The following is a 14,371-nucleotide window of genomic DNA, read 5'->3' on the forward strand; positions in this document are numbered from 1 at the left end:
TTGGGTTCCCTTTCCTCGCTTGCATTTAGGAAATCTACCGTTGGAGATGTCGATAAGTGGGAATGTCGGCCGTGCCCTCGGGGCCATCGGTGTCCACATCCGCTGCTCAAACCGGAGAAGTGCGGAGATGGCAAACATCCGATGTCTCGCAATGGTTGTCCTGATCTCTGCCCAGCGGGGGGTGAGCGTGTCCCTGCGAAAACAGTTGCAACAAGTGGAATACAGAAATGGTCCTCCTAGCAATTCTGAATCCAGGGCATCCGGAGTTTCACGCCTCCTGAAGCAAAGAAAACTAAACTGAGAAGGAACAGGAATCAATCCCATATGCAACGTTGAATTTGGCTTGTTCTAGCACACTCGAACAAATGCACAACTTCTTCCCGATCAAATTTCGAGTTTTTGTTGCACGTTTCGGCTGCGACAGACGGAAGGCGACGTGGCTCGGCGGACTGAAGAAGTAGGCCTCCCAGGCAGAATGCGTTTCGCTGGTCAGAAATCGTATTTTGTGGTGGACTTATTGCCCGTGTCTTTTTAGAGGTCATCTGCGGAATGCATATACCGCATAGAGACCACTGGACGTTCGAGGCCTGTGATCCTGGCTACTTCTTCTATCCCAAACTTGGTGGATCTTACTGTCTCCCCTGCCCGGCGGGAAACTACTGCCCGAAGTTGTTCGTCATGCCCACACCATGCCCTCGGGGCACATACTGTCCACAGCAATCCATACAGCCCAAACCGTGTACAGCTGGGTTCTACTGCGCAAGGCCCTGGCTTCCACCGGAGGTGAGCACCAGTCTAAAGCGCGTCAAATGCTTCAGTGGTTATCGGTGATATCTATCGTCATGCCGAGAGCTGGCAGCTACAGTGAGGAGCACATTACTATTAAGATATTGTATGTATACATGTGTACATGTGTGTGTCTAAATACGAAAGGGTGGATCTCGAAAAACACGAGTAACCCCTCCTGATTTTTAATAGTTTATTAAAAACTTTATTACATGGTAGTTTATGTAATAAATAAATCTAATTAAATAAAATTTTTTCAGTATTCAAAAAAATAGTTTTTTTTATGTTCCAGATAATACCAGAGTTAAAAAGAATTTCTGTGTAGAAAATATAACTGTAAATTCATCTTTAATAAATACAACAGAGATGCCGAATTTCTAAGGAGACTTCATTTCTGTGATGCCGACAGACTGATCTGCCTGAGTTCCGGTTCCGCTGACAGGAACACACAACAGCAGGAGTTTATTGGCGTATAACGTTGCGGAATATCTAGCTCTGTCGCTATCGCCGTATTTCTCTCTGTTTTTCGAATGGCATAGGAAAATGAGGCAGTGCAATATCTGAGTAAACGAAGTCATGTCGAAATTTGATACTATTCTTGTGCTTTGTTTTGTTTGCTTTCCAGCCTTGTCCGTATGGCATGATGAGTGGCCCAGGAGCTGACCGCTGTACGCCTTGTCCCGAAGGTTACAGCTGCCCGGATGCACCTTTGATGCGCACTCAAAAATGCCCAGACAAGACGCGATCATTCCTTGTAAGTGTTGCCACACGATACCACATCCGATACAGCTGAGAGCGGCATCTCTCTCAGTGCTCTTGAAACCTGGGTTCTTTCACTAGAAATAACGTCGTGCAAATGTCCCAGTTTGCGGCGTACTGCAAGCAACACCAACATACAAGCATTTGGGATGTTCTAATGATCTGTCATTTCGAGGCAGTAGTAGCGGACTCCAATAAGTCCGCACACACTCAGGCGCCAACAAGCACACAAAGAGGCGATCATTCTGGGATCTGATTTTTCACATTGTGCAGTAGAGGGAGAAGTGAATCTTTCAGAGCCCCTCATCCACGCGAAAGGACTCTTTCAGAGCGACAGAGCCACTCATTTGGCTAGTGCAAGCATGTAAAATACTTGAAAGCCGAACAATCCGAGTTTGACTTAAAGGTAGATCTCGATTTCATTGTGGTACAGGTATCTTATGACTGCCACGATTGAGCCTAAATGCAGCGAGTTTTTCAGATGGCGATATGGCTACGCTCTTCGCTCCGCTTTGGGGATACAGATTTCCATTATATATCCGCTTAGACGTATGTTCTTACGCAAGACAACAATAACCGTAGAGGGACTTGATATGATGCCACCTTTGTCTGAGATCAGACGAAAAGCCCTACCGATGAGCAACCTTCCTGTTCGCTGATTCCGTGGCGCTTGTCAGAGAAACCCGAAGTGCCTCAGGTGTGATGACAGAGGAGATACGTACTGCTCACACAGCGCACATGTGAACATCTGCTATTCGCCGGAGGAGATCCCGGACCCTGATCGTTCACGTTGTATTCCTTGCCCTGCCGGTACGGATATAGCTTCTCCACGGATGTTGCTTTCTGAACCATACACTTTATACCACTATGCTCAATACACTTTACAAAGGGGGTGATGAAAAACATAATAGAATTTGGTTTTAGTAAACGAAGACCAATGGCGTTCAGTTGAACGCGAGGCCGAGTGGAGAGTTGTACGGATCCAGCCCTCCCTTCTCTTATCACTGCGGAGAAGGCAACAGGGCCAAGGCATGCCGATGGCGGACGATGAGCTGTCTTTGGTGAACACGTGTGACACATAGGTGGAGAGAGTGAAGGAAGGGTATTTTCACGCGCAGTATGTCATACCGTTGTTCAGTGGAACTTGAAACACCGTAGCATGTCGACACCCACCAGCGAGACAGTCTAACAGGGGAAACGAATCGCTACAGAACAGGGCGGTGTGTCTCTCACTCGAGTCAGTTAGAGACCGATCACCTCATCTGTTTCTCATAAATAACGCATTTGTATCTGGAGTGATTGCCGTTTTGCAGGTCACGAGTGCATTCTAGGCAAAGCCGTACCTTGCCCAGCCGGATTCTACGCGGAAGAAGCAGGGGGCATCTGCCGCCCTTGTGAGGCGGGGCACCTCTGTGCCGAGCGGGAGCCTGGTCCGAATACCGGTCGATACGTGAACGGACCGTAAGAGACATGCAGCAACAACACTCGATCCTTTGACACCCTGCGTCGGTGCTCAGCTGAGAGACCCATTGGAGGAAATTTTTCTCGAGAGGTTTCTTGACTGCCTGGGCAGTCCACTTGGCGCTGCTCTTGCATATGCTGTGGTGAAAGCAGAGCGTAGTGGCGTCGAGGAGAAATGAGGATACCCTTTGCTTTTTCGGGCAGCCCAGCGTAGTCGTTCGCAGATCTGGCGAATGGTAACTTCAAGGAAGATTCAAAAGCCGTTTTCAGCTAGGATGCATATCATGCGGTGTTCGGATTTGCTGCCTTCTAGTTCGCAGAGACTGTAAGCGCGTTTTTCTCTTCTGTCAGGTTTTACAAAGAACCCGGCGTGATCGAAGTCAAGGTTTGCCCTCCTGGAACGTTCTCCTGGGGCATCGCGTTCACCTCTCATGACGGCTGCCAGCCTTGCGGTGCAGGGGTGTACTGTCCCTACAATACCAACGAGCTCCCGACAATATGTGCAGCAAATGAATATTGCCCAGAAGGCACTTTGAGGCCCCTCAAGTCGCCTCCTTGTAAGCACAGAAAGATTATGTCTCATTTCCATTATCACGACGATTCGACATTTGGGCACACATTCAATTAACATCCGCCGCGCAAATAGCTTACACTCACGTAAACCACTGGGAGCCGATTGATGGTCAGCGTCTCGTAGACATGCGAGCAAGGCTTTCTAGAGGAGCCAGGAAGGCCTTTTGGTGCCCAAGATGTTCATGGATCGTCTTCAGAACATGTTCAACATGTTCACACCCGCCACCTTTCAGTTTCTTTGCTCTCACATTTGGTTCTTCCTACCCTTGAACAACACCACATGCTGGGCGACCGCAAGCCTTGGCGCCACCTTAGGTGGCCTCTTTCGCGTGTCGATGTTTTCTCGTGGCTAAGGCGGAGTGCATCGGCGCCAGTTTCATCCACCCCGTAGAACCCAAATGAGTTAATCTGTTCCCTGATTGTCTCTTTTACGAGACTTTTCCCCTCGTGCGTCGTGGTCCCAGTGTCCACAGCGCTTCGGCACTGCCAGGCAACCGCTTGCAGAATAGTGACCGTTGAGGTAGATTGAGAGAGACTTTCAAGTGGAGTCCTGGAACTGCCGGCGGTTGAGAGCCTTTGCGTGGGGAGAAAGGTGAGACACTTGTGGCAACTATGGGTCACCAATGACGAAATTGAGTTCTGTTGCTTTGCTTTTTGAACTCAGTGACAGAAGGCTACACGCTGTCTAACGGGGACAGGACAACCGGTTTGGCGCACTTCGGAGCCTTTCGATATTGCAAATTCGGCCAAACAAACCTGTCACTAGGCGGCACCTGCACGCAGTGCCCCCGTGGGCAAATCTGTCGGATTGGATCGGCCCCGATCAACTGTCCACCTGGAACTTATGCACCTGGAGGCCGTGAGTGTCCGAATGTGTTGCAGTGGCTCCGACCAAAGATTACCTTTTTGTAGTCCATCGCGATTTAGATGGGCCAACTCACGGCACATGCGTGAAAAAAGTAGATGCACGCATATATATACATATATTATATCCACACAAAGAGGCCACTAGCGTGACATGACACGGTAAAATTTTCCACTCACATGCACGATATATATATATATATATAGAGAGAGAGAGACGCCTCGACGAATATCAAAGGTGACTGTTTAGCGGGCCGTACCAGTCGGAACCTGAGAGGCTTTGCGTCATTCCAACACTGAGCTAACGGTGTTGAAAAAGTGGCCATTCATGAGGGTTTATTCCTTTACACATTCTGAGTTAGGAACTGCTTTTCCGTAGAACGGGGATGGTCCGTGAAAAACCAATTAGTTCTTTTGAAGTATACAGCTTTCACCGGAGTGTTTCACCTCACTTGCTAGGCTTTCGCTCGGGGATGTATTTGCCCGGATTGCAGCCTTTCCCAGAGTGATATGGCACAGCTGCATGAACTTCTTTGCGTCTTCCTCACACACTTGGAACCCTCCTGTTCTTTGTCGTCTGCTTGATGTCTGCCTAATTTTCACAGCGGGAGCCACAGAGCCGTGCAAACCTTGTCCTGAGGGGAAAATATGCCATCTTGCGGGAATGGAGCATCCTGTCACGTGCCCTGCTGGCACTCGACATTTTAACGCTGATCCAAGTGGCACCGAGCCTGCAGAATATCCACAAGACCGTCAGGAGAATGTTGTCTACCAAGGCCCTAATACGATGGCGAGCAGCCTCATGGCCTGCACCAAATGCGCTGCTGGAACGTATTGCCAAGGCGGTGGTGCGACGTCCCAGAAGTCAGTCTGCTGGTTCCACTGCTGTTTCATCGATTCTGCGCTAAGCACAAGCTGATGAGGGCCATGCGTCGACGGGATGTTGGTAACAGAAATGATGCGTAGCTCTTCTTGAAGGGTTCATACGACTTTGACCCTCATATCCATAGTATGCGGCAGCGTTTAAGTGCTTGAGCTTCACTTCTCGGAGAAATGCCTTTAGCATGTTCATCTCCGGTTCCGAAAATTTGTCGGAGATCTCAGGGTGACGCCTTTAAGATCTCGTCTGTCTCAACAGGCGCGATTGTTCGGTTCCGCTTCTTTGTGTCTACATAGGTGCCCCGACCGGCATTTCTGTCCAGAAGGTACCGAAACTCCAGTCCACTGTCCTCCAGGAACGACGACAAAAGCAGGCGTTGGAGCAAAGGGCGAATCGGACTGCACTCCTTGCCCGCCAGGATTCGTACGTTTCCCCACGTGGGAATACCAGATTGCACAAGTGTCCAGATTTAATAAGGAGTCCCTGTACAGATAGACCAAAAGGGGAACATACACATATCAGCATCGGAGCCACCAGAAGCTACATCCAAAGTTCGTTCCTTTCATGTAAACGATAGGGTATTCGTACGGGGAGACATACAAACAGATCGTCTGGAGGCGAGTGACAAGAGACTGCCGTGTCAATCCTAACAACAGGAGAATGGTATACGAGCCTAACTATTTGCCTGTTGAAAGGGGGACGGACACGTTTTGGTAGGTGGTCCGTGCAACGACTAGCTTTCTCTGCGAGCAGAAAGATTTCCGCACTTTGCGAATTTTTTCCCTGCACACGTTTCGCATTGTGAGGTAATTGAAGAGTTGAGGAGCCACCAGTCTCGGTTTCATTACAGAGGAATGCCACTTTTTCACAAGATACTGTGACCGTGGCGTACCGATGGCAGTCTCACATATAGTGTCTACGAATCGAAGAAATCTGTCGAGTGCGACAGATTCTGGCCGGTGACGTAGCTGACGCGATCGGTTGAGTTCCCTGTTTATTCGGTTCGCAGGCGTGCAACTCAGGAAAAGAGGAACAATGCGAGGCCGGCTACTACTGTCCAGAAGGTGTCGAAACAGAACACGACTGTCGCACCCGTTGTTTCGTTTGCCGGGTTATTTGTTGAAGTCGACGAAGATGTGTTTTCGTTTTCATATGCGCGCGAAGAGATACACATTCGTACTCAGGTTGGCCATGATGGCCTTCCGAGATATCCTCGTTACCTGGAAACCGCTAGAGGGGAGGAGCGGTATCTTCACGTAGAACGAACGACGAAGTGGAACTCCCTCGTTAGACACGAACTGCTCGGTGTGCGTAGACGTTTGCTCCTGTGTGTGTACCAGTCTGATTCTTCACTAGAAAAAGGGAAGACTCGGTCTCTCATGGCAGGGACATCTTTCTGCTTTCGCATGATTCGAGAACCGCTGCTTCTTCAATCGGTGGAGGATGGTATATTCTGCATGCTTGCCTGAAGGAGGAAGAACGTTCTCACAAGCAGTGCCCTTTGCCACTCCAGTCGTCTGAATACTAGTGTTCCTGCCCGGTCGTTTGTAGGGACGAGGTACAAACACGAATTTCCGTGCCCCGGCGGGACATATTCCGGCCAAGGGAAGGCGAAATGCACAAGCTGTCCAGCAGGGAGATATTGCCCTCCGGCAAGTACGACGCCCAAGAACTGTCCCGCAGGATACTACTGCCTGGCGGGGTCCGACAATCCGTGGAATACTCCGTGCCCTGTGAACACGTTTTCAGCGAGGCCGAATCTGACCGTAAGGAGCAGCTGGCAGACGGCAACCATTGTCGCACTTCGGGAGAGGGGGGAAGTTTTGCCGAGAACAACTCCACCGGTTTCAAGGAGACTGTTTCTCAGCCTACGTGCTTGTCTTGTTATTCAAAAGTCGCCGGTCTAGGTTCTAGCCTCAAGCCCTCCCCCTGTCTGAGTCTACTCACGGACAGACAGATCGAACAAAGTTCACCTTGGAACCTTTTTCTTGCATGATGGTTTCGGTATATACGAATACACATTTCTGTTTTCGTAGTGTGTGTGACTTCGAATGCCTGTGTCACAGAGAGAGCAAGAGTGCTTGAAGTGCAGAAAAAATGAATACTGTCCTGTGGCGACAGTAGATCCCCTCCCGTGCCCGCAAGGTGAGCCAGGAGTCACGCAACGCAGGAATGGACACCGAAGTGAAAAAACAGACTTGGGCACTCGAGCTGAAGCACAATGCTTCAATGCCCGTGAATCGAAACAGTGGAACTGCTGAAGGGTACTAGGACCATCGAATATAGCACAGTAAATTCGTGTCCAAAACAAGATCCCTGTACATGTATGCAGTGCTGACAGAGTCGGGTGAAGCGTGCCTTCCATCACACGAGAGAAAGGTTGCTGCAGACAGACTCATGACAGGTGGACGAGAGAAAAGATGAGACAGCTGATCTGGTTTTCCTTTCGTGTTCCTTTAACGCGCGATTGTTGCTTTGGCACCATCACTTTCCTGACATTCAGTCAGATTATTCGATTTTTGCACAGCTTATCATCTGCTTTCGACTAGATTTTCTGAATTGTCCGTTGCATAACATTTCTGCTCAGAAGGACTGTAGTGGTCGCACCTGCGTGGCATGCATGTGGACTTACTTCATTACAGAAAAACTGGACCCAGCTCTTGGAATCGAGTGCTCCCTGGTTGCCTTGAAGCGTTGCCAAGTCGGCGAGTACTTGGGGAGTAGTTCGTGTCTCGCTTGTAAACCGGTAATGCTTATGAACCATTGCGGCGAACCGTGTTCGAGGAAACGCGCTCGAGCATTCGTGACGGATACCACATCGTGCTGCCCGAACTAGTGCAGAAGCACTTGTATTTATTTCCACTGTAAAAGGGTTGCCTGTCTGCGCTCATGTAATACGGTAATCGGTATAACGAAATGAACAGACTTACGCATGTTCCAACAGGTTCCACTTACAGCTTCTAATCTGATCTTGGCACGGATGCCAGAGTTGGAGCTGCGTCTGCGTGCTGTTGCATGGTGCATTGTTGCTACGTGACAAGCGCCATGATTCATTTAGAGACAGGTGTTGCGTGGCGGCTCAAGACCTCACGCACCATGATAAACATGTTCACCGACAAGACGTGGCCTCACATCAGTAGACTCCTACTAGCGCAGTCCTTTCGACTGAACGCAGCTTGATGCGTCTGCGTTACGAGTGAAGAAACGAGTGCCATATATATACACCAGAAGATACAGTGCGGGACCGTCTTTCAGTCGATGGGACTGGCGACAATAGATTTAACCGTCTATTATTGCGGCCGATGCCATCAAGGGAAAAGTGTAATGTGACTGCTTTCTTCATCAGCTGGTTCCGCTTCACATACAGGCGTTACAGGAGGAAAAATGTCAAGCGCCCATTGTACCTCCAGCGAACATCCTGTGATAAAACCGAAGAAGACATCAAGACGCCACCAGGGTATCGGCGTTTCTCTGGGTTCTTTGCTTTTTTACTTCAGACTTCCTTTTGCTACTACGCTGTGTTCCTAGGGTTACTATTGCGGCTCCGCCGGAATGTCTGAAGAAGACATGCTCGACCACCCGTGCCCGGCTGGTTATACTTGCCCAACACCAGGTCTAAGTATGTGGACCGCTCCTAGGAGCGGCGGAAGTTTCCTGTCTTCTTCCACTGCAGCTTAGCACCACCAACGCCTGTCAGGGAGGCCGTACACGAAACCTTAGACATGGCACTGCCCGTATGCGCATCCACTCGCCCTACTTATTCATATCTGTGTTTCAATTTTACATTTCCATATCAGCGGCAATCACGGGGGAACCGGGCACATTGCATCTGGACGTACACTTACAAACGAGGGAAGCCTAACTTGTTGGCTTCCGGGGTGATCTCCGTGGGCCGTGTGGTGGGGTGGGTGAATAACGCAAATGAGGCACACATTTGCGCACTTTCAATTCGTACTTCCGATTGTCGTGAAACTTCAGTGGCCCGGCGTTGCCAGGGCGACAGGCACCCAGGAACAGAAGAGAGCGAATGCCTTGCAGCACGGAGGTGGCTTCACTTGAAAATGAAGAAAGGAACACGACAGAAGAGAGGGAAGACACGCTATTCGGCGAGCTCGCGCAGCGTCCAGACACCTCGTTGCCGTGTTTTCACGCAAACTAGCCGGCGATGGAGATTTGGGAAGGGGACAGTTATGCCAGATGTTTTACTAGTCCGCATATCCAGATGTACGGTGTCATATTGAGGTGCACGGGAACACACAATGGTGAAGCGAACAGGATGTGTACCAAGTTTGACCGTTCTATCTCGTCTGGCATATATGGCGTTTTCTGGTTGCTGCACGGATACTCTGCAGTGTAAAGACAAGGGGAAATGTTTCTCCCCTGAAAACTCAGGATGCTCAAACGAAGGCACGCTGTCTGAGTACGCTTCCAGAGCAGGCCTGGGGACTCTCCTTGTTGCATCGATTCAGGTAGCGGGACCGCGACTAAATGCCCCGCAGGCTCCTACTGCTTGACGGGGACGTCTGATGCTCAGGGGATTCTTTGTCGTCCCGGAACCTACAACGATGAATTGGGCGCGGCGAGCGCAGAGGAGTGCCAACCTTTGCCAGCAGGGGTTTACTCCGGAGGCGGAGCAAAGACCGCTGCAGGAGACGGGAAGTGTGATGCGGTAGGCATTTCTTGGGGGCAGATACGGTCTGACACTTGGACCAGTAAAAGACGAGGAGACAGAGAGTCGCCGTGGAATTGCAACTTTGCTCTCGTTTCTTCTTCCATGCCGCCATGGTGATGTACAACCCCACAAAATTGGCGCTGTGGTTGGATATGTATCTGAGCTGCAAGTGTACTGTTTCCAAGGCACGACATATTTTTGGCGAGAGAGGACGGCAGTGAAACACTTTGATGCAAGCGGAGCCGTCTGTGCAGAAATAAGCTTTCCCAGTGTCTGTTTCGCTGGCGCATCTGTCCGTGTCAAAGAGCGCATGCAGGGAAACTTGTGACACCTGACGTGCCGGTACAACGTGGCTCTTATAAAGAGCGCTTATACAAGACTCACAGTTGAATCGCAATTGTTCCAGGGGCTTACCCGGCTGGAGGACCAACTCTACTGACTGTGTGAAGATAAAAGCATACTGGCCGTGTCTCTGGCTTTTGTCTTGGTCTGTCGTGACAGGGGTACTACTGTCCTGAGGGTTCTACAGTGCCCCACGCTGTTCCCTGCCCGAGAGGGTAAGCTGTCAGGCCTCAGCACATATCACAGACGACGCGACATGCATTGATGGGATCCTGTGTTTACTGGCATACCCTTAGAATGAGGCAGCACAGTACCCGCGTTTCCGTGGAACCTGAATAGTTGCGTCCTGCGTAACTATGTCTCAGTGGGACCCCCCTGGAAAACAAGGGATCCACCTTTCAGGTCAGACCTCGACAGTGGTTCCCATTGTTCTTCGAGGGAAGCCACTGTAAACCAGATATCCACTTGCTTTCTGGGAGGAACCGATTGTCCCCACTGAGCACTGTACGTCTTTGTGTTGAAACCAATCCCCAGGACGTATCTCAACCAGCCAGGGGGACAACGGGAAGAAGATTGCTTGCCTTGTGCTCCGGGCACCTACTGCGACACCGTCGCGGAAACACAGCCCCTGTCCTGCCCTGCTGGACACTATTGTCTAGGCGGAACACATTTGCCCGTACCGTGCCCCGTTGGCACTTTCAGGTAAGAAGTACACTGCGTCTGCTGTCGAGTGGTTTCATCAGCTGTAGTGAACACAGTAAGCGTGGCACGAATAGTGCAGAAATTATGGCAAATGCCTGAAAAGGTCCTTGCGTCTTGCACAGAACCATTCCTCCTTACTCTCCTGCCGGCTGCAGCCTGCTTGGCGTCTTGCTCACTGTTGTTAAATCGCCTTCGGCTGTGGCCATACCTGAAGGAGAACGGGGAATGCCACTGGCAATGCCGTTCAAGGACGACCTGTCAAACTTGCTCCAGTGCTAGGCAACACGTGAAACGATTCTTTCCTGGAACAAAGGCGTCCGGCCCCGGGGGGTCGAAGGATTTGAATTGCCGCGAGAGAGTTTGTTTGGCAGTCCGGACTAGGAAAGTGCGGAAATCTGGTCTCTGAAAGTCCACGGAAGGGAGAGATATAGTGCTGCGCGTTATGCATTCAGTGTCAGAATTCCTTTCAATGGTTTCTGTGGCAGAAAACAGATCCACGAACCATGGAAATTTGTCCTTAATGGTTGCAAGTGACATGGCCACACGAGTCTTACCTTGCCTGGCTTTATTTGCCTTTTTTCTTCCCTGTTTGGCGCACCCAGAACGGATCCCGATGGGGATTCTTTGGAAGCGTGCACAGCGTGCCCAGCGGGAAAGTATTGCCCTCTGCTTGGTGCCGTAGAAGAAGCAGGAGATTGCGAGGCGGGCTATTTGTGCATCAGAGGTGCTACAGTCTCCACACCGACGGACGGTGTCACTGGTAAGGATCAGACTTGAACAGAGAGCATTTATTCAAACTCGCTAGTCTGCTGCAACATTAGAAGGTCACAACAGGTAACGCGAGAAAAGATTTTACACTCGACTGCTGTAGCCTTTGTCTAGAAGCTGTGGAACGAGGCGTCTAGGCTCTAGTGACAGCAGAGCATTTTCACACACGCCGATGCACTAGTTACATCTTTTCACGAATCCAAGTGGCATAAAGACACCTCAATTTGGCTGACCATCGGGTCTTACCGAGGTCGATCTCTCGCGGGCAACTAGCGAAAGGAGATCTTTAGTAGATTCGACAAGATCACCTCTGTTCTCGGTCCTTTCCATGAAACGATGGCCATGCAGTCGTGACCCGTTACAGTGTTTCTTTATGGGCCTCAAGACAACTTCATTTCTACCGTGATCATTACGTAACGCTCTCTAATGATAAGGCATGGGGCTCTTGCCTTTTTAGAGCGAAGCGAAGCTTCGGGGCAGCCGTAGCATGGATCTCCCTTCCCGAGGCTTCCGGGTTCTTAACATGATAGAGGACGGCCAACTGTGAAGTGGTACGGGATCGTGTGACCTCAGATTTTGTAGACAGGGACTTTCCAGGCGTTTCGTACTTCGACTAGAGGTCACAGAGGTCTCTTAACTGACGTGTAGTGCTGGTTGCATGCTTTTTCACTGCGTAGGACTAAAACGACTTGTTCCCCATTTACGACACAGACGTTCTACATCTGATATTCGAGATTGTGTCCTGTGGATGCCCTGTGGACTCCCGCCAGGCAGTCTGTGCCCTCTGGGATACTATTGCGGATCTGGAGCACAACAGCCAGAGAGCTGCCCCCAAGGAGCGTATATTCCCTTTGCGGGGTCGACGAGCCAGGACGACTGCATCAGCTGCAAGCCAGGATTCTACTGTGACGGATCAGATAAAGCGAATCCCTTGAAGCCTTGCTCTGCTGGATCCTATTGTACTGGCGGTGCGAGGACGGGGACTCAACACCCAGTGCCCGAAGGGCATTACTCTCCAGCCGGGAGCTCTGGTCCCGTGGCGTGCCTTCCCGGCACATTCCAAAATGAACGGAGTCAAGCACAGTGCAAACCGTGTACTGAGGGCTACTACTGCCCGGAGCTGGTCAGTCTCGACAGGAAAAGGGACGTACGTGAATTACCCTCGGTCTTGTCCGTGCCTGTTCGCTGGAGATAGCTTTTTATGTTCAGAGGGATTACGTCAGATATCTGCGTCCATCTGATGTGCCGCTACCCCTTTCGAGTTCCGTGTTTGAACACAGGGTATGTCACAACCCACAGAATGCGGCGCCGGCAGATACTGCCCTGCAGGTTCATCAGCACCGTTACTCTGTCCTCCTGGGACATTCTCTTCGGCTGCAACGGCATCAGTCGTTTCGGAATGTGCTGCGTGCACTGCTGGCCACTACTGCTCGGGACCGGGCGCCTCCGTGGAAACTGGGAAGTGCGCGCCGGGGTATTTCTGCAAATCCGGAAGTCGATCACCTACTCCAGAGGTACGGGTTTTGATAACGAGCCGTACCTGCCTGCTAGCAAGAGGACTCCGTCCCTCTCCGAAACAGGCCTGTTGCAAGTCTGTGAGACTTGTGTAAACGAGAAGAACAGGAAATCGTTGAAGTAAACATGGGGCTGACACTAAGTGCACATGAAATCTCGAACACTGGACGAACATCTGATCACGAGGGCGATGGATGCCTTAGTCGTGGTGCTGCCACCAACTCCGTCTTCTGTCACGCATCATACATTCACGTGGTTGTGACAAATCACCGACGATACATCGCTTAGAGACTCGTGCGATTCGGAATTCACATCTGTTATGGATAGTAATGATGCCAACGCCTGCCTTCCTCCGATCACAGGGAGCCTTAGCCGTTCGACTTTGATTTGCATGCAGGATGTAACGGAAAATTTCGGTCCGTGTCCGGCAGGGACATATTGTGACGTCGGAACGCACACACCTACCCCATGTAATGCTGGTACCTATGGGCCTTCCCCACGAGCCGTTGACGAGAAAGCTTGCGTCCCTTGCGACGCCGGATCGTAAGTGTCTTCGGTGAACATAGTAGAAACGGGTTCCATCTAACCCTTTAACTCAGTCCGTTCACGCGTGCATCGTTACATACGCTTTCTTGTCCGTGCGAGCTGTGCAGGCCCTCTTTCCTTTAGCTTCAGTGTCCTTGTACTCCTCTTTAGCTACGGTTGTCACTCCGCTTCGCTGTCTTAAGCATTCCGCAGGGCTGGTAGTTACGGCAGTCATAGAGAACTTGGTTGCCTGTGTCTCATAATTGGAGTCAGTGACCAGTCTCGTACAAAGTCAGCCTCTCTGATACAAAATGGAAAGGCGCGACTCAATGTGGAGCTCGAGGGTGCGTGATGTATGCACACCTCTGCGTTCTATGGCAACATGTGAAGGGGCGTTTGCGGGACCTCTGCGGTACCTGTGTACGTTCAGGTTCTGCGACCAACCAGGCCTGACGAAGCCGGTGGGGCCGTGCGGTGAAGGCTACTACTGCGAAGCCGGTACGGAAACCATCCGTTGGATATCG

At 50.8% G+C, this 14,371-nt stretch overlaps 1 protein-coding gene across 1 annotated transcript in view; it reads left to right on the forward strand.

Annotated features, from left to right (window-relative positions):
* Nucleotides 1–14,371, forward strand: part of TGME49_207865 (GCC2 and GCC3 domain-containing protein) — a gene marked incomplete at both ends in the record, with an annotated part of 36,948 nt that overhangs the window by 9,406 nt on the left and 13,171 nt on the right. Inside the window, 22 exons of the mRNA XM_018779398.1 lie at nucleotides 30–181; nucleotides 536–783; nucleotides 1,412–1,540; nucleotides 2,223–2,355; nucleotides 2,859–3,006; nucleotides 3,358–3,563; nucleotides 4,244–4,438; nucleotides 5,049–5,307; nucleotides 5,620–5,746; nucleotides 6,333–6,387; nucleotides 6,875–7,089; nucleotides 7,390–7,468; nucleotides 7,966–8,069; nucleotides 8,852–8,942; nucleotides 9,793–9,992; nucleotides 10,497–10,552; nucleotides 10,872–11,039; nucleotides 11,642–11,799; nucleotides 12,578–12,930; nucleotides 13,088–13,321; nucleotides 13,720–13,865; nucleotides 14,278–14,345. Coding sequence (XP_018638507.1) covers nucleotides 30–181; nucleotides 536–783; nucleotides 1,412–1,540; nucleotides 2,223–2,355; nucleotides 2,859–3,006; nucleotides 3,358–3,563; nucleotides 4,244–4,438; nucleotides 5,049–5,307; nucleotides 5,620–5,746; nucleotides 6,333–6,387; nucleotides 6,875–7,089; nucleotides 7,390–7,468; nucleotides 7,966–8,069; nucleotides 8,852–8,942; nucleotides 9,793–9,992; nucleotides 10,497–10,552; nucleotides 10,872–11,039; nucleotides 11,642–11,799; nucleotides 12,578–12,930; nucleotides 13,088–13,321; nucleotides 13,720–13,865; nucleotides 14,278–14,345 — 3,524 coding nt within the window. The remainder of the gene's footprint in view (nucleotides 1–29; nucleotides 182–535; nucleotides 784–1,411; nucleotides 1,541–2,222; nucleotides 2,356–2,858; nucleotides 3,007–3,357; nucleotides 3,564–4,243; nucleotides 4,439–5,048; nucleotides 5,308–5,619; nucleotides 5,747–6,332; nucleotides 6,388–6,874; nucleotides 7,090–7,389; nucleotides 7,469–7,965; nucleotides 8,070–8,851; nucleotides 8,943–9,792; nucleotides 9,993–10,496; nucleotides 10,553–10,871; nucleotides 11,040–11,641; nucleotides 11,800–12,577; nucleotides 12,931–13,087; nucleotides 13,322–13,719; nucleotides 13,866–14,277; nucleotides 14,346–14,371) is intronic.

The sequence above is a fragment of the Toxoplasma gondii genome, chromosome Ib, assembly GCF_000006565.2.
Source record: "Toxoplasma gondii ME49 chromosome Ib, whole genome shotgun sequence".
Classification (NCBI taxonomy): domain Eukaryota; phylum Apicomplexa; class Conoidasida; order Eucoccidiorida; family Sarcocystidae; genus Toxoplasma; species Toxoplasma gondii.